Below are 22,663 nucleotides of genomic sequence, written 5' to 3'. Positions count from 1 at the left end.
CGCGGAGTAGACCTGGGGGGCCGTGAGATGCTCTTCTGGGTGGGGCGTGGGCGCGGAGTAGACCTGCGGGGCCGTGAGACGCTGCTCTGGGTGGGGCGTGGGCGCGGAGTAGACCTGCGGGGCCGTGAGACGCTGCTCTCGGTGGGGCGTGGGCGCGGAGTAGACCTGCGGGGCCGTGAGACGCTGCTCTCGGTGGGGCGTGGGCGCGGAGTAGACCTGGGGGGCCGTGAGATGCTCTTCTGGGTGGGGCGTGGGCGCGGAGTAGACCTGCGGGGCCGTGAGACGCTGCTCTGGGTGGGGCGTGGGCGCGGAGTAGACCTGGGGGGCCGTGAGACGCTGCTCTGGGTGGGGCGTGGGCGCGGAGTAGACCTGGGGGGCCGTGAGACGCTGCTCTGGGTGGGGCGTGGGCGCGGAGTAGACCTGCGGGGCCGTGAGACGCTGCTCTGGGTGGGGCGTGGGCGCGGAGTAGACCTGCGGGGCCGTGAGACGCTCTTCTGGGTGGGGCGTGGGCGCGGAGTAGACCTGGGGGGCCGTGAGACGCTGCTCTGGGTGGGGCGTGGGCGCGGAGTAGACCTGGGGGGCCGTGAGACGCTGCTCTGGGTGGGGCGTGGGCGCGGAGTAGACCTGGGGGGCCGTGAGACGCTGCTCTGGGTGGGGCGTGGTCGCGGAGTAGACCTGGGGGGCCGTGAGACGCTGCTCTGGGTGGGGCGTGGGCGCGGAGTAGACCTGGGGGGCCGTGAGACGCTGCTCTGGGTGGGGCGTGGGCGCGGAGTAGACCTGGGGGGCCGTGAGACGCTGCTCTGGGTGGGGCGTGGGCGCGGAGTAGACCTGCGGGGCCGTGAGACGCTCTTCTGGGTGGGGCGTGGGCGCGGAGTAGACCTGGGGGGCCGTGAGACGCTGTTCTGGGTGGGGCGTGGGCGGGGAGTAGACCTGGGGGGCCGTGAGACGCTGCTCTGGGTGGGGCGTGGGCGCGGAGTAGACCTGCGGGGCCGTGAGACGCTCTTCTGGGTGGGGCGTGGGCGCGGAGTAGACCTGGGGGGCCGTGAGACGCTGCTCTGGGTGGGGCGAGGGCGCGGAGTAGACCTGGGGGGCCGTGAGACGCTGCTCTGGGTGGGGCGTGGGCGCGGAGTAGACCTGCGGGGCCGTGAGATGCTCTTCTGGGTGGGGCGTGGGCGCGGAGTAGACCTGCGGGGCCGTGAGATGCTCTTCTGGGTGGGGCGTGGGCGCGGAGTAGACCTGCGGGGCCGTGAGATGCTCTTCTGGGTGGGGCGTGGGCGCGGAGTAGACCTGGGGGGCCGTGAGACGCTGCTCTGGGTGGGGCGTGGGCGCGGAGTAGACCTGCGGGGCCGTGAGACGCTGCTCTGGGTGGGGCGTGGGCGCGGAGTAGACCTGGGGGGCCGTGAGACGCTGCTCTGGGTGGGGCGTGGGCGCGGAGTAGACCTGCGGGGCCGTGAGACGCTGCTCTGGGTGGGGCGTGGGCGCGGAGTAGACCTGCGGGGCCGTGAGAAGCTGCTCTGGGTGGGGCGTGGGCGCGGAGTAGACCTGCGGGGCCGTGAATGCTGCTCTGGGTGTGCGTGGGTGCGGAGTAGACCTGCGGGGCCGTGAGATGCTGCTCTGGGTGGGGCGTGGGCGCGGAGTAGACCTGCGGGGCCGTGAGATGCTGTTCTGGGTGGGGCGTGGGCGCGGAGTAGACCTGCGGGGCACTGAGATGCTGCTCTGGGTGGGGCGTGGGCGCGGAGTAGACCTGTGGGGCACTGAGATGCTCTTCTGGGTGGGGCGTGGGCGCGGAGTAGACCTGCGGGGCCGTGAGATGCTCTTCTGGGTGGGGCGTGGGCGCGGAGTAGACCTGCGGGGCCGTGAGATGCTCTTCTGGGTGGGGCGTGGGCGCGGAGTAGACCTGTGGGGCACTGAGATGCTGCTCTGGGTGGGGCGTGGGCGCGGAGTAGACCTGCGGGGCCGTGAGATGCTGCTCTGGGTGTGCGTGGGTGCGGAGTAGACTTGTGGGGCCGTGTGCAGGTTCACAAGCTCCTCCCCCTGATAAAGTAGGAGGATCCCCGAAACTGGGGGACTGTAGGTTAGGATCCTGATGGCAGTCACTTAGAAGGGGCCGTAGAGGTGCTAGAAGCCTGTGAGAACCTAAGGCTGAGGACTTAAGAGGTGAGATTCGAGACTGGGGACCATTTAGGTGGTAGGCCAGCAAGGGTGAGGAACTCTGCATTTGGTGGATGATATGGAAGCTGAGATAATATCCAGATTATACAAAACAGGTAATGATCATGGGGGTCACCTGGGAAGGGGATTCAGGAGGTGCAACAGGGTTTGAGGAAGGCAGGAAGTGCGCATCTGGGGTAGACTGAGTTGCACAGGTGAGGGTAGGACCCAACGAAGTTGTGTGGTCACCTGAGCTGTAAGTGAAGATTCCTGAGCCAGACAGACAGCTGATGGGTGGTGGCCAAGCTTGAGGCCCGAGTGAGGGGAAGACCGGGCAGAGTTTAAGGGGCCTTACACATCAAGGTCTTCCCATAATGGAGGTAAGCATGGAGCACAGGGTGTTACACGAAAACAATGGAGCATGGATCACCACATCAGAAACTAATGATGTACTGTATGGTGACTAACATAATAAAATAAATAAATAAATAAAAATAACAGAGGTAAGCAAAAACCACCTGCTCTGCCCACGGAATCACTCTGACCACGTCCTCCATGCAGTTAATTGGGCCCCAGACACCAGTTCTTCCTCTTACAATGCTGTTTGGAACGCTTTTCCCTACAGGGGCAGGCTGGATCCCCATCCTAATGAGCACATCCACAGGCGGACCCCTCCCTTTCTCCTATAAAATACTATCTCTCCAACTTCAAGTCACTTATTTGTATTTCTGAATTTCGTTTCTGGAAACTCAATTTTCCTGGGGCCTAAAGGCCTACACAGAACAGTGCTCAGACTTTCAGAGCTGCTGTGTTCCTTGCTTCTCATAATTAATCCACTGGCCTTCTGATACAAATGTAATTGGAGTCTAGTGCCTCGAGCTATAGCAATCTTACATCTAGCCCATGTAGCTTGGTCCTAAGATGATGAGAAAGCTGAGCGAGTACCTCTCGTGGGACAAGATCATGTTCAATCTTTGCTACACCTCTATTGCATCATGATGTGATTATTAAGTAACAACGGTTTTGAAAGGACTTTAAAAGTGTGTCATTTGAAGCCCGGAAGAGTAGCTCTGGGAGCTGACCGCTGCGTGACCGCTAGTTCCCACGCACAGAACACCGCGTCAGGGGCAGCGTCCATACCAATGCAGAGCGGGGACGGGTAGTTCCAGCGACGCACAGTTCCCGGCATGCAAGAAATGTGGGACCGGCCCTGTTTAAGAGAAAAGGAAATAAAGCTCACATCACTGCAGACAGAGTTTGTAAGGACTCAGTGTGAGACTATCTGTACTTCCTTTGGTTTCCTTTTTAAATTACAAACAGCAAATCGTGGAATGTAGTCCACTAATGTTTGTCAATGAATCACATCACATACTTGGAATCAAGATAGGAAAAAAAAAAAAAAAAATCCGTAACCACTGTACTTCTTTTCACTAACACCAAAATCTTGCAGTGTCCCTTTCAATGGTCTGTTTGTGACATGCTCCTTTCCTGACGTTTAACGGGATGGCTTGGGAAAGACACATCTTTGTGCTTTTTCTTTTTTTTTTTTTTAATCATCAGAAGTCATAGCTTTTGATCTGGGAGGCTGTAAATGATTAGGAAATACTAGGGATCGATCTGAAGGGCGGAAGATCAGCAGTATGTGATCTGCTTCTGAGAAGGCACCTTCTTCGTCACCTTCCCTGCTTAGAGTTCACGTACAAATCACACACCCCTTATGGTCCCGCAAAGAACTGGGTCAGTTCCTCCTTCATCAGAGAAAAAGGAGGCTTAATATCCATTGTATTATCAGACAGGCTCACAAACTGCCAAAGATTTGTGGCCCAATAAAATTAATCCTCATCACCCACGGTCTCTTTATCCTTTAAATATATGAAGTTTTCAACATTCAACCTTCAAAAAGATTTGTCCTATTACTTCTGTTTTAAAAATCACACAGCAGCAAGTTAAATTCTGTGTTTTGTGCTAAAATCTCACTCTAAAAGAGAAGGTAGTAAATGGACACCTCTGTTCAGACTATTCGTTTTTACTTATTTTTTTCTTCCGTGTGACTCGGTGGTCTCATCTGCTGTGGGTATTGATCGTGTGAGTTTCCATTTGCCACCCATAATTGGCACAGAGCCAACTGGAAACAGATCTTTAATTCATGTCAAATAATTGCGGCCACACTGGGGACGCATCAGACAAGAATCTGCACTAATGCAGTTGTCAATGACAAACCAATTCCCTAAGCTCAGAAATATTTCATACACGATTCATCTGCCACAAAGCTCATTTTCTAATACTTTCTGATATGTTAAAAAGTCACTAAAGCAAAAGGAGACTGTATTTATTCTTAAAGACCTTCTGTGCAGTACATTTCCTGCTAACATTCATGCTCTGTGTGCACTCGTTTTCTGATCCGTTAAATTATCTTTACTAAATTTCTTCCTGAATTATGGAAAACGTAAAGTGCAAAGGCCCTTAAAGACATTTATCGATGACTACCAATAAAATAGTCATTTATTATCAATCTAGGTCATATTCTGTTATTGATTCTGGCACAAACATTTTATATTAGTTATTCCAGCTGAAATGCCTATCATGGATTGAAAACAAGATAGGACTCTATGCATTTACTAGTTTAAAATAAGAATTTCCTGTTTTCAGCTTTTCATCTTGTAAAGGATGCTGAAACAAGGCTGGGAAGATGGAAATCCTCAAGTGCACAAAGGTGCAGGATTCCCTCTGCATGTCATGGGATAGCACGTCTGCACTGCATCCAGGAAGCTCCCGAGGCACGCAGGTCCATGCACATCTGTGTGTGAACTCTTCATAAATGGTATGTCATTCATGCATGCTGGGGTTATGTTAACAGGTTAGCAAATGTGTTGTCCATTTTCAGCAACTTAAAAAAAAAAAAAAAAGCCAGGATCCTTTTTCACTCCTGTGAATGCCAAACACAGCAGCTTGTGAAGTCAAAGTTTGGCCCAGTCCCTAAAGAAGACCCAATAGCTTAGTTTGCATTTGAAAACCAGAGCTAATGAGCAGCCTGGCAGGGCTCTGCAGATGTGTGTCCACAGGCCTTTATCTGCACGCAGTTTGTTAAACAACCCATCCCAAGGAGGGTCCTTCCAGAATCCTCCTTTCTGTGTTCTTCTCTGAGGGCTGCAAAGGTGCCATTTATAAAAGGATTCTCGTAGTAACTGCAAAGTGACATAATGAATGAGTAGAAAGAAGATGAACGTCCACGAGCAAAGCAAGTATTCATGTGGGAATTCGTGTTCATTTATAAAGCAAGCAGAAAAAAAAAAAAGGACATAGTAATGACGTATCAGTATGTACTGTGGTGTCCCTCTACATGAAGCCCATGGGATGTGACTCAGAATTCTTTATACTATAATGTGGGTAAGTTTTGTCTTGAAGAATCCGTTAAAGTAGCCTCCATGTGCTTGTTTAAAAACTTGCTTAGAGGCAGAACCTGTACAAGATCCCTCAGTAAGTCTTAAGCTTTGCAAAGGAGGGTCTGCCCATCCTTTCTAGAGTCCCATCAATTATCACAGTGCCCACCAACATCTGCAGGCTGTGGCTGTTTTTATGAAGGTGACTTCCCACACTGATGTTAGTTACAGTAACAGCGACGATGGTTCCTTTCTGTGTCCTGCACTAGGTGCTCGCCTGGGACGCCTTCCCAGCTCTTCCCTCTCCCCGCACCCTCGCCCCCCGGCTCAGCTTCCCCTCCTCATCCAGGAAAGCCCTGCCTCCCAGCTCCCACATCATGGGGCCGCCCAGGACAGATGCGGGTTTGTGTGTGATGCGCGTCGGGGGTACTCCACCAGCGCCCAGGGGTTGCTGGCGTGTCTGTGACTTGTCTCCGCTCTGCAGTGTTTCCTACAACACACTGCGGATCACAGACTACACGCAGTGGTGTCTTCTCCCCGCTGTACCTTTGCGACTCTTTTCTGACGCTTCCTCAAGCTCATTTGTTTAAGTCAGTTAAAGAATAGAACTAATATATTTTTCCTTAAAATATGATCAGCTTCAATGTGGTAATAAGCAGACAGCCAAAAGTACTCTATTACCCGAAATAACCGAAGAGGAGACACATAATTAGGCTTAACTTTTTCTGCTTGACTTTGTAATATGCATGTGTAGACTATTAATAGTCATTGTTGGCAGGGAGAATCCTATGAGAATTATGCTAAGTGACAGAAACTATTTTGCGAGTAAGCTTATTTATGATTAGACCAGAAAAAATAACAGAACATGATGTATGTTGGCACCTATTAGGTTATAAAAGTTCATGAAAACTTTTATATAAAATTATAAAAAATGATAACGACTCCTCAATATTTCCTGGAGATCATTGAAACCTATTACTTGAGCACCACAGTACCCGGCAAGAATATGTACAGAATGATGATTTGCCCAGATGACCATGAGAACAGTGTGCACGGGGGTTGTTGGGGTGACGCTTTGAAAGAGACTTGTGTCAATACTTTGTCCCTTAGAAATTTTATCTGCATACTTATGGGGAGAACATACATTTTGAAATAAAATAATTACGAAAACAAGATGCTCAACTTTGAAAGAGTGCATCCTCGTTAGAAGCTATTTCCACATTATAATTAAGATTACCAGCATGCATGGCTTAATGCAACTACTTTGACTTACAAACAGAGTGAGAGAAACTAAATTAGTTCTCCAGGTACAAATATTGGGCATCGGCTTCACCGAGCTGGCCAAGGACTCCTATGTTTAACCCTCTTTATTCCCAAATCTCAAAAGGAAGATACCTGCAAGGTGTACCCGGGTTCACACTGAAAGGAGAGGACATCGTTCACCATATACCGATCTCCTATTTTGATGCCGTTGCTGGGAAGGGCTGGTTCTTGGCATGCGGAGAGACCCACAGCTGCAGAAATGCAGGGACAAATGCTTAGGAAGTATGCAATATAAACAACATGCTTATTTTTGGGATAACAAAATAGCTTTTTTCCCCTATGGCTCTCTTCCTGAGGAAATGAACAAAGACCTTAATTCTTTCTCTTGTTAGTCTACCAAGAAGACTTCAGGTAACTTTAAATCAGCTGTTAGCTAATTCTTAAATACATTTCATATTCAGCATGCAGTGAATCAAGCTTTTCCTTAAATAATAAAATTTGCTGCTTCCGTGTTTACTATTATACACTCCAATTCCAACACATGCACATTTTAAAAGGTTCTTTAAAATTATGTTTCTTATTATATGCAAAACCCATGACAATGCTCTTTTGCTTTCTTGTTTTTCAAGCATAGTTGGCAATCTTTATGAAAAATTTTAAGTGTGAATCTGGGAATTCGATCCTTCCAGAAACACATAATATGAGAGCAAATATTTTATATTCTCTCTCTCATTTAAAGACAACAAAATTCTCATGAACAGTGTGTTCTCAGATAAACAGGACCAATATTTACAGATCTTAAAACTATAATCAGGCACTTTTCTAGATGGAATTGCCTTTAGTTAGGGCACTGACAATTTTTTTAATGCATCACATAATACTGGCATTCAGCCTAAAATATAGAAAAACTAATTCTAAGTATTTATCACTGATACCTCTCTATATAAGCCCCATAGCACAGACAGACAAAATATGCAGCTCTGGTATTTTATAGAATAAAAAATGCATCTGAAATGATGCTAAAGATGTGGGGATTGCAAATAATCCTTTTCATCAGTGTGGTACGTCTGTTCTCATCCCAGGTTACACAGGACAGATGGGTTTTCCAGGGTGACAGATGGGGAAGGACATTACAGCAGCCCAGATTAAAGTTCTTCATGTGACCTTGGACTTCTACTCCGGCTCTTGGTCACCACACTAATAGGAATGAATTGGTCAGATTAGTTAACTGATTGGGACTGGGGGCTCTGAGTAAGATGGCTGGGATGGGGAAGGTGGGTCATCTTTAATCAATCCAGAGGCAAAAACTGGTGGGAAATGGAAGAACAGGTCTATGCAGGGCAGCCAGCTGCACCGTTGTGGGTCCCAGAGCAGGATGAGGATGCGCGCTGCTCACCTTGCACACGGGACCGCATCCACGCGTGTGGGCGCTGTGTCCAGCACATCGCCTCTGCGCATGTGCACACCCCCCGCCCCAGTCTTCACTTACACAAAGATAAAATTACCAAGAACCCCAAGATGGGCTGCAGCAAGCCCAATAGGCTTCTGCAAGCAGGAGTCGATGTAACTCCACGTGGTGCCCACCCACGCGCCCAGCAGGCTGGATCCAGATTACAGAGCCTTGCAGGCCGCTCCTGGGGAAACCAGACATGCTGATGACCATATATCATTATACTAGATGCATGATATTGCTCTAAGTCTCCCAAGAGCTAATAACCACGACTCCTTGTATCTTATATTAAAGAAAGGACAAAGGGAAGTCAAATTAACAGGTCAAGTTTTCCAGGTATAGGTATGTACATAATAAACCCATCTCTCGGTGCCTAAGTGAATGGTCCATTGGCCTGCACTGAATTGCTCCATTTCCTTGCTTTTCAAAGTCTGGTATGAGAGCTTGACAAACACACACTTTTGGCTCTAGCTCAGAACTGTTGAATCAGAACGGTCCTGTTAACACCATCCTAACAATTCTTATGCATTAAAGTTTGAGAGTCACCAGTTTGACTTACTTTCCCCCCAAAGCTGAAATGAAGCAAAGAGAGAAATGTGTCTTTATTTTTTTCATCAACGGTGTGATTGTTCATTTGAAAACACCATGCTACAGAGTTTGCATCAGAATGGACACCACTGGTACATAAACTAGCTGGACAATTTCAAGCTTTGGAACACATTGATTTTATCTGGGATGAGCAGGTATGAGGTGTTATCATGGAGTTTTTCTACTGGAATTGTTTCTTCCCTAAATGGCTATATATTAAAAAGTATAACACACCATATGCATTAAGTGGGGCAATGTTTTTTTATTCCCAGCACAAAATTTCAAGATAATTGGGGCTTTATATTTATATATGATAAAATTGCTAAATATGGAAAAATATAATCACTTAGGCCTTTATCTTGTTTTGTTGGTATAAATCTAATTTATCTCTTTCTTAACTCTAGAATGTACATTGTATTTAATTTTTACCCTTTCTCCTATCACAGCATAGCAAGATCACCTACCACCTGTCACTAATTTTTTTTTTATTTGACCCTGGAAAAAAGTACTTAAAATGCCCTTCGTATAAATTTAATTACAACTTGAAATACTAAAAAGCTAATTTTTGGTGATATTACATCATCATTTTGATATACTTCAAGTGCACAGAGAGACCAGAGAATATCAATAACCCAAAAATGTTCAAAATAAACTAATAACATTTTGAAATTAAAAAAAAAATGTAACAAGTAATTCAAAATTAAATTCTAGTTATGAAATACCCGTCCCTTTACATATAAGATACAACAGGCTTTTACCTACTATATTTATTTATTGCATGGTGATTGATATATATGTATTATATGTTAACTTATTTTTATTTTCTCCTTCCTTAAATTCTATGTGTAAATCCTATTCATCCTCTGAATAAAAACCAAAAACTTGCATTTATCTGTACCTGTGGGAATTGTAATACATTTTCTGAATAAATTAAAAGCATACATAAAGTCATTTTAATCAGTGTTTGATCTGATGACTCAGGAAGCCGTTATATGCCGACCCAGATATTTGATCTGTAGACAGAAACATCCTCCCGTCACTTCTCAGTGTCGCGAGGTATCCAGTATACGGTAGAAGCTAACACCACCAAGTTTTTTGATGTCTCTAGGGACATTTCCTAGTAACAGCATCTACATATATTTACATAGAGATGAGTAAATAAGTGATTGATATGATCATCCACAAATATTTATTGAACTACCCTGGACCAGAGTCCCAGTATGTTCCATGAATCACGTTTCTCTCCTAACAATGCAATGTCTCCGGCAACTGAGTCAAGTCGCAGTGAAAACAACGAATTTATGTCATGAGTGGAAGATTTTTATTTTTAGGTTTAGAAAACCATGACTCTAGCGGAGGGGAGAGTTGAAGGTGTGGCAGATTCAGATCTCCAAACCAGCTGGGTTTAAGCACAGCCCCAGACAGAAGTGTTCAACACAGCGGTGAAGCACCATCTCCCGTGATCTACAGGATCCCGGTAAAACCCTTTAGAGAAAAAGCAACCGAGTGCATTATGGACCCAAACAGGAAAACCAGGAAGGAGGGGGGACAGCCCAGAAATGCCGGTAACAATGTAAGGCAAGTCTTTTAACTTAGAAGACAGAACAATGAACTTTCTGACCGCTAGGGGACAGAAGGAGGTATACTGACGAATTTTTGGTACAGAAAGAGGGCAGACTACTTACATTTAATCATTAGGCTAATCAAAGTGTGAAATAAAGAAGATAGGAGAAGAAATAGGCAGGGAAATAAATATGAGCAGGAAGGGAAGTCAGTTTAAGTCCATACATGCGTCCATCACTTTTTAAAGCACTTAAAAAGAGAAGAGTTTTAGAAGAATGTTGTTGGAGCAAACCTGATTTTTAATGTTAACTCATGGGTGGTGGTATCACATACGTGACAGGTACAGTCGTACAGCCAGTCAAATAAAAGATACTGATTTAGACACAAAATGAGATGTCAGAAGACATATACAAATAAAAGAACTTCTCGGGGGGCGGAGCAAGATGGCGGAGGAGTAGGAGACCGGGATTTCGTCTCCTCTCAGGAATTCAGCTGGATAGGGATCAAACCGTTCTGAACACCTACGAAGTCAACAGGAGATCGAAGAAAAGAATAGCAACAACTCTCTGAACAGAAAAGCGACCACTTTCTGGAAGCCAACATCTTATCAATCCCTTTTTAAAAAAAAATTTTAGGGCGCCTGGGTGGCTCAGTTGGTTAAGCGACTGCCTTCGGCTCAGGTCATGATCCTGGAGTCCCAGGATCAAGTCCCGCATCGGGCTCCCTGCTCAGTGGGGAGTCTGCTTCTCCCTCTGACCCTCCCCCTCTCATGCTCTCTCTCTATCTCATTCTCTCTCTCAAATAAATAAAAAAAAAAAAAAAATAAAAATAAAAAAAATTTTTATTTTTCATTTTTAAAGTCATATTCTATCCCTTCATAGTAGTTACCCGTATTTTTGGCATATATATATAAGTTGTTCTCTCTTTAAAATCTTGAGATAGTTTCTTCTAACAGATCAAAATATACTCTAAATCTCTAGTGTATGGTTTTTTTCTACTCCCCTGCCTGATCACATTCTCTCCCTTTTTTCTTTCTCCTTTTTTTTTTTTTAATCCTCTTCTTTCTTTTTTCAAACAACTTATCAAATCCTTTTTTAAAATTTTTTATAATTTCCATCTTTACAGTCATATTCCATCCCTTCATCATATCAACCCTTATTTTTGTACATGTATAAGTTTTTCTTTCTTTAAAATTTTGGGAGGAACTTTCTTTTAACAGACCAAAATACACCCAAAATCTAGTGTGTGGCACTGATCTATAATCCAGCCTGATCATATTGGATCACATTCTGTTTTTGTTTTGTTTTGTTTTGTTCTGCTTTTGTTTGTTTTTATCTTTATCTTTTTCTTTTTTCTTTCTTTCTTTCCTTTTCTTTTTTCTCTCTTTCCCTTTCTTTTCCCACTGCTTCAGGTCTTTTCTGATTTGTTTAGAGTATATTTTCTGGGGACGTTGTTACCCTGCTAGCATTTTGTTCTCTCATTAATCTATTCTCCTCTGCACAAAATGACAAGACGGAAAAAATCACCTCAACAAAAAGAACAAGAGGTAGTACCGACTGCCAGGGACTTACTCAATACGGACATTAGTACGATGTCAGATCTAGAGTTCAGAATCATCACTTTAAAGATACTAGCTGGGCTTGAAAAAAACATGGAAGTTATTAGAGAAACCCTTTCTGGAGAAGTAAAAGAACTAAAATCTAACCAAGTCGAAATCAAAAAGGCTATCAATGAGGTGCAATCAAATATGGGGGCGCTAACTGCTAGGATAAATGAGGCAGAAGAAAGAATCAGTGAGATAGAAGACCAAATGATGGAAAATAAAGAAGCTGAGAAAAAGAGAGATAAACAACTACTGGATCATGAGGGCAGAATTCGAGAGATAAACGATACCATAAGATGAAACAACATTAGAATAATTGGGATCCCAGAAGAAGAAGAAAGAGAGAGAGGGGCAGAAGGTATAATGGAGCAAATTATAGCAGAGAACTTCCCTAATTTGGGGAAGGAAACAGGCATCAAAATCCAGGAAGCACAGAGAACACCTCTCAAAATCAATAAAAATAGGTCAACACCCCGACATCTAATAGTAAAACTTACGAGTCTCAGAGACAAAGAGAAAATCCTGAAAGCAGCTCGGGAGAAGAGATATGTAACCTACAATGGTAGAAACATTAGATTGGCAACAGACTTATCCACAGAGACCTGGCAGGCCAGAAAGGACTGGCAGGACATATTCAGAGCACTAAATGAGAAAAATATGCAGCCAAGAATACTATATCCAGCTAGGCTGTCATTGAAAATTGAAGGAGAGATAAAAAGCTTCCAGGACAAACAAAAACTAAAGGAATTTGCAAACACGAAACCAGCCCTACAACAAATATTGAAAGGGGTCCTCTAAGCAAAGAGAGAGCCTAAAAGCAACATAGACCAGAAAGGAACACAAACAATATACAGTAACAGTCACTTTACAGGCAATACAATGGCACTGAATTCCTATCTTTCAATAGTTACCCTGAATGTAAATGGGCTAAATGCCCCAATCAAAAGACACAGGCTATCAGATTGGATTAAAAAACAAGACCCATCGATATGCTGTCTGCAAGAGACTCATTTTAGACCCAAAGACACCCCCAGATTGAAAGTGAGGGGGTGGAAAACCATTTACCATGCTAATGGACACCAAAAGAAAGCTGGGGTGGCAATCCTTATATCAGACAAATTAGATTTTAAACCAAAGACTGTAATAAGAGATGAGGAAGGACACTATATCCTACTTAAAGGGTCTATCCAACAAGAAGATCTAACAATTGTAAATATCTATGCCCCTAACATGGGAGCAGCCAATTATATAAGGCAATTAATAACAAAAGCAAAGAAACACATCGACAACAATACAATAATAATGGGGGACTTTAACACCCCCCTCACTGAAATGGACAGATCGTCTAAGCAAAAGATCAACAAGGAAATAAAGACTTTAAATGACACACTGGACCAAATGGACTTCACAGACATATTCAGAACATTCCATCCCAAAGCAACGGAATACACATTCTTCTCTAGTGCCCATGGAACATTCTCCAGAATAGATCACATCCTAGGTCATAAATCAGGTCTCAACCGGTACCAGAAGATTGGGATCATTCCCTGCCTATTTTCAGACCACAATGCTTTGAAACTAGAACTCAATCACAAGAGGAAAGTCGGAAAGAACTCAAATACATGGAGGCTAAAGAGCATCCTACTAAAGAATGAATGGGTCAACCAGGAAATTAAAGAAGAATTAAAAAAATTCATGGAAACCAATGAAAATGAAAACACAACTATTCAAAATCTTTGGGATACAGCAAAGGCAGTCCTAAGAGGAAAGTATATAGCAATACAAGCCTTTCTAAAGAAAAAAGAAAGGTCTCAAGTACACAACCTAACCCTACACCTAAAGAAGCTGGAGAAAGAACAGCAAATAAAGCCTAAACCCAGCAGGAGAAGAGAAATAATAAAGATCAGAGCACAAATCCATGAAATAGAAACCAAAAGAACAGTAGAACAGATCAACGAAACTAGGAGCTGGTTCTTTGAAAGAATTAACAAGATTGATAAGCCCCTGGCCAGACTTATCAAAAAGAAAAGAGAAATGACCCAAATCAACAAAATCATGAATGGAAGAGGAGAAATCACAACCAACACCAAAGAAATACAAACAATTATAAGAACATATTATGAGCAACTCTATGCCAGCAAATTAGATAACCTGGAAGTAATGGATGCATTCCTAGAGATGTATCAACTACCAAAACTGAACCAGGAAGAAATAGAACACCTGAACAGACCTATAACCACTAAGGAAATAGAAGCAGTCATCAAAAATCTCCCAAAACACAAAAGACCAGGGCCAGATGGCTTCCCAAGGGAATTCTACCAAACATTTAAAGAAGAATTAATACCTATCCTTCTCAAACTGTTCCAAAAAATAGAAATGGAAGGAAAACTTCCAAACTCATTTTATGAAGCCAGCATTACCTTGATCCCAAAACCAGACAAAGACCCCATCAAAAAGGAGAATTACAGACCAATATCCCTGATGAACATGGATGCAAAAATTCTCACCAAAATACTAGCCAATAGGATCCCACAGTACATTAAAAGGATTATTCACCACGACCAAGTCGGATTTATCCCTGGGCTGCAAGGTTGGTTCAACATCCGCAAATCAATCAACGTGATACAATACATTAACAAAAGAAAGAACAAGAATCATATGATCCTCTCAATAGATGCAGAAAAAGCATTTGACAAAGTACAGCATCCTTTCTTGATCAAAACTCTTCAGAGTATAGGGATAGAGGGTACATACCTCAATATCATAAAAGCCATCTATGAAAAACCTACAGCGAATATCATTCTCAATGGGGAAAAACTGAGAGCTTTCCCCCTAAGGTCAGGAACGCGGCAGGGATGTCCACTATCACCACTGCTATTCAACATAGTATTGGAAGTCCTAGCCACAGCAATCAGACAACAAAAAGAAATCAAAGGCATCCAAATTGGCAAAGAAGAAGTCAAACTCTCACTCTTTGCAGATGATATGATACTTTATGTGGAAAATCCCAAAGACTCCACCCCAAAACTGCTAGAACTCATACAGGAATTCAGTCAAGTGGCAGGATATAAAATCAATGCACAGAAGTCAGTGGCATTCCTATACACCAACAAGTCAGAAGAAAGAGAAATTAAGGAGTCGATCCCATTTACAATTGCACCCAAAACCATAAGATACCTAGGAATAAATCTAACCAAAGAGGCAAAGGATCTGTACTCAGAAAACTATAAAATACTCATGAAAGAAATTGAGGAAGACACAAAGAAATGGAAAAACGTTCCATGCTCATGGATTGGAAGAACAAATATTGTGAAGATGTCAATCCTACCTAGAGCAATCTACACATTCAATGCAATCCCCATCAAAATACCATCCACTTTCTTCAAAGAAATGGAACAAATAATCCTAAAATTTGTATGGAACCAGAAAAGACACCAAATAGCCAGAGGAATGTTGAAAAAGAAAAGCAAAGCTGGCGGCATCACAATTCCAGACTTCCAGCTCTACTACAAAGCTGTCATCATCAAGACAGTATGGTACTGGCACAAAAACAGACACATAGATCAATGGAACAGAATAGAGAGCCCAGAAATGGACCCTCAACTATATGGTCAACTAATCTTTGACAAAGCAGGAAAGAATGTCCAATGGAAAAAAGACAGTCTCTTCAACAAATGGTGTTGGGAAAATTGGACAGCCACATGCAGAAGAATGAAACTGGACCATTTCCTTACACCACACACAAAAATAGACTCCAAATGGTTGAAAGACCTCAATGTGAGACAGGAGTCCATCAAAATCCTAAAGGAGAACACAGGCAGCAACCTCTTCGACCTCAGCCGCAGCAACTTCTTCCTAGAAACATCGCCAAAGGCAAGGGAAGCAAGGGCAAAAATGAACTATTGGGACTTCATCAAGATAAAAAGCTTTTGCAAAGCAAAGGAAACAGTCAACAAAACCAAAAGACACCTGACAGAATGGGAGAAGATATTTGCAAATGACATATCAGATAAAGGGCTAGTATCCAAAATCTATAAAGAACTCATCAAACTCAACACCAAAAGAACAAAGAATCCAATCAAGAAATGGGCAGAAGACATGAACAGACATTTTTGCAAAGAAGACATCCAAATGGCCAACAGACACATGAAAAAGTGTTCAATATCGCTCGGCATCAGGGAAATCCAAATCAAAACCTCAATGAGATACCACCTCACACCAGTCAGAATGGCTAAAATTAACAAGTCAGGAAATGACAGATGTTGGCAGGGATGCGGAAAAGGGGAACCCTCCTACACTGTTGGTGGGAATGCAAGCTGGTGCAGCCACTCTGGAAAACAGTATGGAGGTTCCTCAAAAAGTTGAAAATAGAGCTACCATATGATCCAGCAATTGCACTACTGGGTATTTACCCCAAAGATACAAAAGTAGGGACCCGAAAGGCTACGTGCACCCCAATGTTTATAGCAGCAATGTCCACAATAGCCAAACTGTGGAAAGAGCCAAGATGTCCATCAACAGATGAATGGATAAAGAAGATGTGGTATATATATACAATGGAATATTATGCAGCCATCAAAAGGAATAAGATCTTCCCATTTGCAACGACGTGGATGGAACTGGAGGGTATTATGCTGAGCGAAATAAGTCAAACAGAGAAAGACATGTATCATATGACCTCACTGATATGAGGAATTCTTAATCTCAGGAAACAAACTGAGGGTTGCTGGAGTGGGGGGTGGGGTGGGAGGGATGGGGTGACTGGGTGTTGGACACTGGGGAGAGTAGGTGTTCTGGTAAGCGCTGTGAACTGTGCAAGACTGTTGAATCTCAGATCTGTACCTCTGAAACAAATAATGCAATATATGTTAAGAAAGAAAAAAAAGAAGAAGAAGAATGTAGCAGGAGGGGAAGAATGAAGGGGGGGAAATCGGAGGGGGAGAAGAACCATGAGAGACGATGGACTCTGAAAAACAAACTGAGGGTTCTAGAGGGGAGGGGGTTGGGAGGATGGGTTAGCCTGGTGATGGGTATTGAGGAGGGCATGTTCTGCATGGAGCACTGGGTGTTATGCACAAACAATGAATCATGGAACACTATATCTAAAACTAATGATGTAATGTATGGGGATTAACATAACAATAAAAAAATTTAAAAAAAAATAAAAAAATAAAAGAACTTCTCTAAAATCAAGTTGTGACACAAAACCATCTGGCAAGAAAATTCAAAATTAATTTTTCAAAAAGAGAGACATCTGGTAGAGTATATTGTCATTTTGTAAGCAAAAGTTTTATAGAAAGATTTCTAGTTTTTTCAAAGCATGGCATATTTATATTCTGTACTATCAATGACAATATAGCAAATGCTATAAAGCTAGGTTTCTTTAAAAGGTGGTTCATAAGCCACCTGATTCTGAACCATGAGGTATTCCAATTAAATGTGATAATGAGAGGTTAATTGTTGAGTGTTCTAAAGATTTAGATTTATTGCTATAAAGCAATGAAAGAGGGAGAAATATTTTATGTAGCACCACATTTCACATGTAAAAATTTGGACATTTTGAAATGTGTGGATTTATAAAGTTGGGATTCGACTTAGAAGGTAGCTCAAAAAGTCTTTATTTCCCCATGCGTCTAGTCTGAGAAGGCAAAGAATATAAAACAAAGCCATTAAAAAGACAAGTGTCCTAGTTTGACCAAATCTACAGCTTAATGGCTTTACCTGCCACTGGCCATCAAATGTGGAAGTTATGAACCAGATTATAAGAAGTGGCCTCATCGGTTCTCTGGAAGGTATTGTAGTCATTATCCTAAATTTATTAGATAAAATTCAGAGAACCGTTTGCTCAAATCTTGAGAATAAAAATAATTTTGAAATCCATGATAAACATGCAATGTTTGTCCAATGTTGGGAGCAGGAAAAGTGAGCCTGTGTAGATACAGTTGAGACAACTTTGAGCATTTTTTGTCAACTTAGCATTGTCCTCATTTTGACTGGTGTAATGTATGATTTTCAAAGATCACAACTTAAAAAAAAAAAAGCATGTCATTCTAGCAGCACTGCTCAAAACAATAATCAAGATAAAAACCACAGAGAGAGGAAAGCAGAGCTGAATGGTGAGACTACTGGAACTGGGTTAGCTGACAAGGGCAAAGAGGTCAAAGAACATTTGCAGATACATGAGCTTTATTAAATACATAGGTAGGTCATCCCAAGCACTATAGGGATACATAGGCTATTCCTTAATTTTTTTTTTTTTAAAGATTTTATTTATTTTACAGAGAGAGACACAGCAAGAGAGGGAACACAAGCAGGGGGAGTGGGAGAGGGAGAAGCAGGCTTCCTGCAGAGCAGGGAGCCCGATGCGGGGCTCAATCCCAGGACCCTGGGATCACGACCTGAGCTGAAGGCAGACGCTTAACGACTGAGCCACCCAGGCACCCCTATTCCTTAATTTTTGAAAAGAAAAAAAAATGTTGAGCCCATTTTTTTGGTAACTAAATTAATAATAACCATCCCCTCACATAAAATTAGTAGGTAAGAATCTTCCAATACATGCATATAGGTGTAGTGTAGCCTAAAACAGAAGTGTTACTGATAGTCTGTAAACCCATAAATCAAAACCTGCATTAAAGGTCAGACACTGTGTTGGAAAATAGGCGAATAAAGACATCACAGTTTCACTTAGGGAGATGCCATGGAGGCTGACAATGCATGAACTAAATGTCAGATGTCATGATCACATAGGCATAAACATAACAAGTGTCACCCCGTACATTCAGACTTCCAAGTTACATTGTTTTATGAGTCAATACATCTCCATGACAACAGAATGTGTATAGAGAAACTCCATAATCACGTATCTGAATTAAAGAAAAGAAACTACTTTTTAAATCATTGTCTAAGAATTTAGCATGTATGTGGAGCTAAAAATATTTTCTCTTTTCTGTAAACTGTGGGCATGTTAAGTCCACATAATAAGTGCTTTCTTTATTCTTCCCACTTAGTAGATCATAAGGAATCTTCAAAGCAAAAGGGATTGTGTGCCTAGTGTCAAGAGATGTCATAGCATAAATTTGGGGAGATAGAATATTGTACCTCTCTTAGAGATTTGGAAAGTATTATACTATAATAAAGGCACAGAGAAATCCTACAGAGATGAATCCTCTTCAACTTTATTTGAAAGATTTCTAAAATGTATTACAGGACCATTTTGGTCTGCGTACTACCCATGAACAACGCAGGACAGGAGTGTCCTGAAGAACACTCTGAGAAGCACTGATCTTGTCCAGTATCCTCATTCACAGGGAGAGGGAAAGTCATCGCCTCAAGCTCACAAGACCAGGAAATAGCAGGGCTACCCACTCTGCCTTCTGACTATCGGTGAATTATGTGTTCCTCCACCACACAGCAGAGCTCTGTTAAAATTGTTCCTGTTCCATCAACTTGCTCAGTTTCCCTAATTAAACTGTAGACTCCAGGAGAACCCGAACTGGTTCCTTCTCCTTCATTAGTGCTATAGGCTGGATGTTTGTGTGTCCCTCAACCCCCAAAATGTACATGTTGGAAACTCTAATCCCCAAGGTGGTTTTTGGAGGTGAGGTCTTTGAGAGATAATTAGGTTTACATAAATTCATGAGGGTGAGAACCTCATGATGGGATTAGTGCCCTTATGAGAAGGGAAAGAGAGATCTCTCTCTCTCCAGACACATACTCCAGGAAAGGCCACGTGAGCACACACTGAGAAGGTGGCTGTTTACAAGCCAGGAAGCAGATTGTCACCAGGAACCAAATATGCTAGCACTTGGATCTTGGACTTCCCAGCTTCTAGAACAGTGAGAAATAAATGTCTGTTGTTTAAGCCACCCAGCTTGTGGTGTTTTGTTATAGCATCCAGAGCTAAGACAGTTTGTACATAGCATGCATCTAGCACATGGCCTAGAATAAGCATATATACTTTTGTTGAATTGATAAATGGATAAAAGGATAATAAATTATGGCAAAATGATCACAATTACTAGTTAAAAATATTTTGGCTGCTAAATAACATGTTCTCATATTTCCCATTAATAAAGAACAAATGCTATGAAATAGAACAGATTAATTGTCCCTAGTGACATATTGCTAAACATCCTCTCACTTGTAGTGAAGAGAAACATCCTGTCTTACATAGGATCTTCAGTAATGTGTGTATAGCTAAATTTTTATGCTTTTCTTCATGCTGAGAATGATCACTTAAGCTATAACTGTGCCAGGCTTCTTTGCCATAGGGATATTTATTACAAATTAAAGAATTTTTTTCCACTTAAAATTGTACTAGACACACATATAGCTCAGAAGACTTAGAACATTAAATGTAGTTGAAATTTTTAAATGTCAAACCTTACACTTGAACTTAACCTCAATTACACAAAAAGAATCTAATGGTATGTGCATTTATTTTCGTTTCCAGGGTTTCTGAATAAAAGGTCAAATATGTGTTTAAAATGATAACAATGACAATAATTTTTTAAAGTATCTTGGATTGTTTAATTTATGTATCAGATAGACTAATGGTAATTCTTATCAAATAAAATATAGACATTTAATACATGTGACTATATGTACGCATATGCATACTTAACACATGCTTTTATGTTCATATGTTTTTGCTTTTCATTAAATAAGCAAATATAAAATATTCGATTTAATTGAAATTCTTAATATTCAATAGGCCAAATCATCACATTAACTGACTGAATCAAGGAACTTTATTGAAAAATGTATTTTTAGCAAAATATACTGATAATTTTAATATCCTTTTCTTGGTTTGATGTTGTATAACATGATTTAGCAAACAATGTCCCTTGAGCCAAATCTGGTCATGCTTATTTCTTTCTGTACTGACTCCTTCCACTAGTCCTCAAGCTGAATATATTGTCTCTGGCCCTTTACAAAAAGATGTTGCCGACCCATGTTTAATAGTATTCTATCATATCCCTAAGGTGTAATACTAAACACTTTCATATAGATATTTGATCATTGTAAATATACATTTGTGGTATTTATTATTATAGAGACTTGAAACATTACAGACTAACATGAACATTGTTAGTTAATAAAATATCTGTACTGCCAGAAGTCTGCAAATAAACCATATTCATAAGACAAATATGAAATAATTTAATATGTTGGATCTTACTTAAGCTTTGATTAGCATGGTTTCAAAAACTCAAGTCTAACCATATCTTTTAAAACGAAACAAAACAAAAAACTACAACTGTGTACAAGCATTCAGGCCAAACATAAGAAATTGGTAGTACAATAATAAAGTAAAGAAATATATTTTTTTAAATATTCTTTGCTCTTTGAATGATGTGAATTAATTTAACTAGTCCTTCAACTGTTTAACTCTTATTAAAAAAAAAAAAAAAAAATCACATCAAGTCTAGGAGTGATGTCTCAAGATGGCAAAATAGGAAGCCCTAGACCTTCCTTCCCCAATGGAGATACCAACTTAACAACAATACAGACAAATTGCCCTTGGAAGAAATGTAGAAAGCAATTAAAAGGTTCCTGAATCCCAGAGAAGCAAAAGCCAACTGCACTGAAGTTGGTTGGAAAATTCATGGCCAGAGATCCTCTCCATAACACAGTAAGCACTACTGAAAAGAATGTCCCAACTCCTGAGTTCTCCCAGTGAAGGGAAAAAGAACAGTGGAACATATATCCAATGTTCTGACTTTTTAGAGAGCTGCCCAAGGGACTGCTCTCTCTCTTGCTTGAATCTAAGGGCTGTTAGGAACAGATGCAAGGTTGGTGTCACAGAACAAAGGCAATAAATGTGGTCTGGTCCACGCTGGAATCTACAGTACTGCAGACAGGAGCAAGGGGGAGCTCAACTACCAAGAGTCCACAGTAGCAGACAGATCTAAGGGGAACCTCCTGATTAGCAACCAGGAAACCTCTCCTGATGCATGCACAAGCCCTGAGAGGATACAACTTCAGAAAAGGCTTGAGCATTCTCCAGAATCTCTAGTGGGTCAACAGGTGAAAGTCTCCCCTCTATAAAACCAGATTGCAGAGACTGGGAGAGATGGCTGATGCTTAAAATGCCAAAGTTGCTACAGAAGGTAAAACAACATACAAAGAAATAGGGGAAAATGGCCCAATCAAAGGGTCAAATTAAATCTTTAGAAACCTACCCTAAAGAAATGGAAATATGAATTACCAAAGAATTCAAAATAACCCTTATTAGACTGCTCAATGAATTATATGAGAACACAGATAAATCACTCAACTCAATCAAGAAAAGGATACATGAACAAAATAAAAACACCAACAAAGAAACAATGAAGAAGGACCAAACAGAAATTTTGAACTAAAGAATGCAATAATTGAATTGACAAATCCAGTAGAGAAGACCAACATTAGACTTAAGCAGAAGAAAGAAACAGCAACCTTGAAGAAGATTGGTCATTTGAAATTATCAAGTCAGAGGAGAATAAAAGGCAGACAAATGAGTAAGGCTTAAGGGAATTACAGAAGACCACTCAGCAGAACAACATGTGCATTATGGGTATCCCAGAAGGAAGAAAAAAAAAAAGAGAGAGAGAGAGAAATGAAGGCAGAGGATCTATTTGAAGAGATAGTGGCTGAAAACTGCCCAAATCTGAGGAAAGAAAT

At 41.9% G+C, this 22,663-nt stretch overlaps 1 protein-coding gene across 2 annotated transcripts in view; it reads right to left on the bottom strand.

Moving 5' to 3' along the window:
• CSMD1 (CUB and Sushi multiple domains 1) overlaps positions 1-22,663 on the bottom strand; it is a 2,059,737-nt gene that overhangs the window by 195,397 nt on the left and 1,841,677 nt on the right. For both annotated transcript variants that reach the window (XM_078069893.1, XM_078069894.1), the window contains exons 38-39: positions 6,927-7,045; positions 3,292-3,361 (exon numbers count right to left, since the gene is read on the bottom strand). In XM_078069893.1, coding sequence (XP_077926019.1) covers positions 3,292-3,361; positions 6,927-7,045 — 189 coding nt within the window. The remainder of the gene's footprint in view (positions 1-3,291; positions 3,362-6,926; positions 7,046-22,663) is intronic.

This window comes from Halichoerus grypus, chromosome 3, assembly GCF_964656455.1.
Source record: "Halichoerus grypus chromosome 3, mHalGry1.hap1.1, whole genome shotgun sequence".
NCBI lineage: Eukaryota > Metazoa > Chordata > Mammalia > Carnivora > Phocidae > Halichoerus > Halichoerus grypus.
This window is presented reverse-complemented; position numbering and strand designations above follow the sequence as displayed.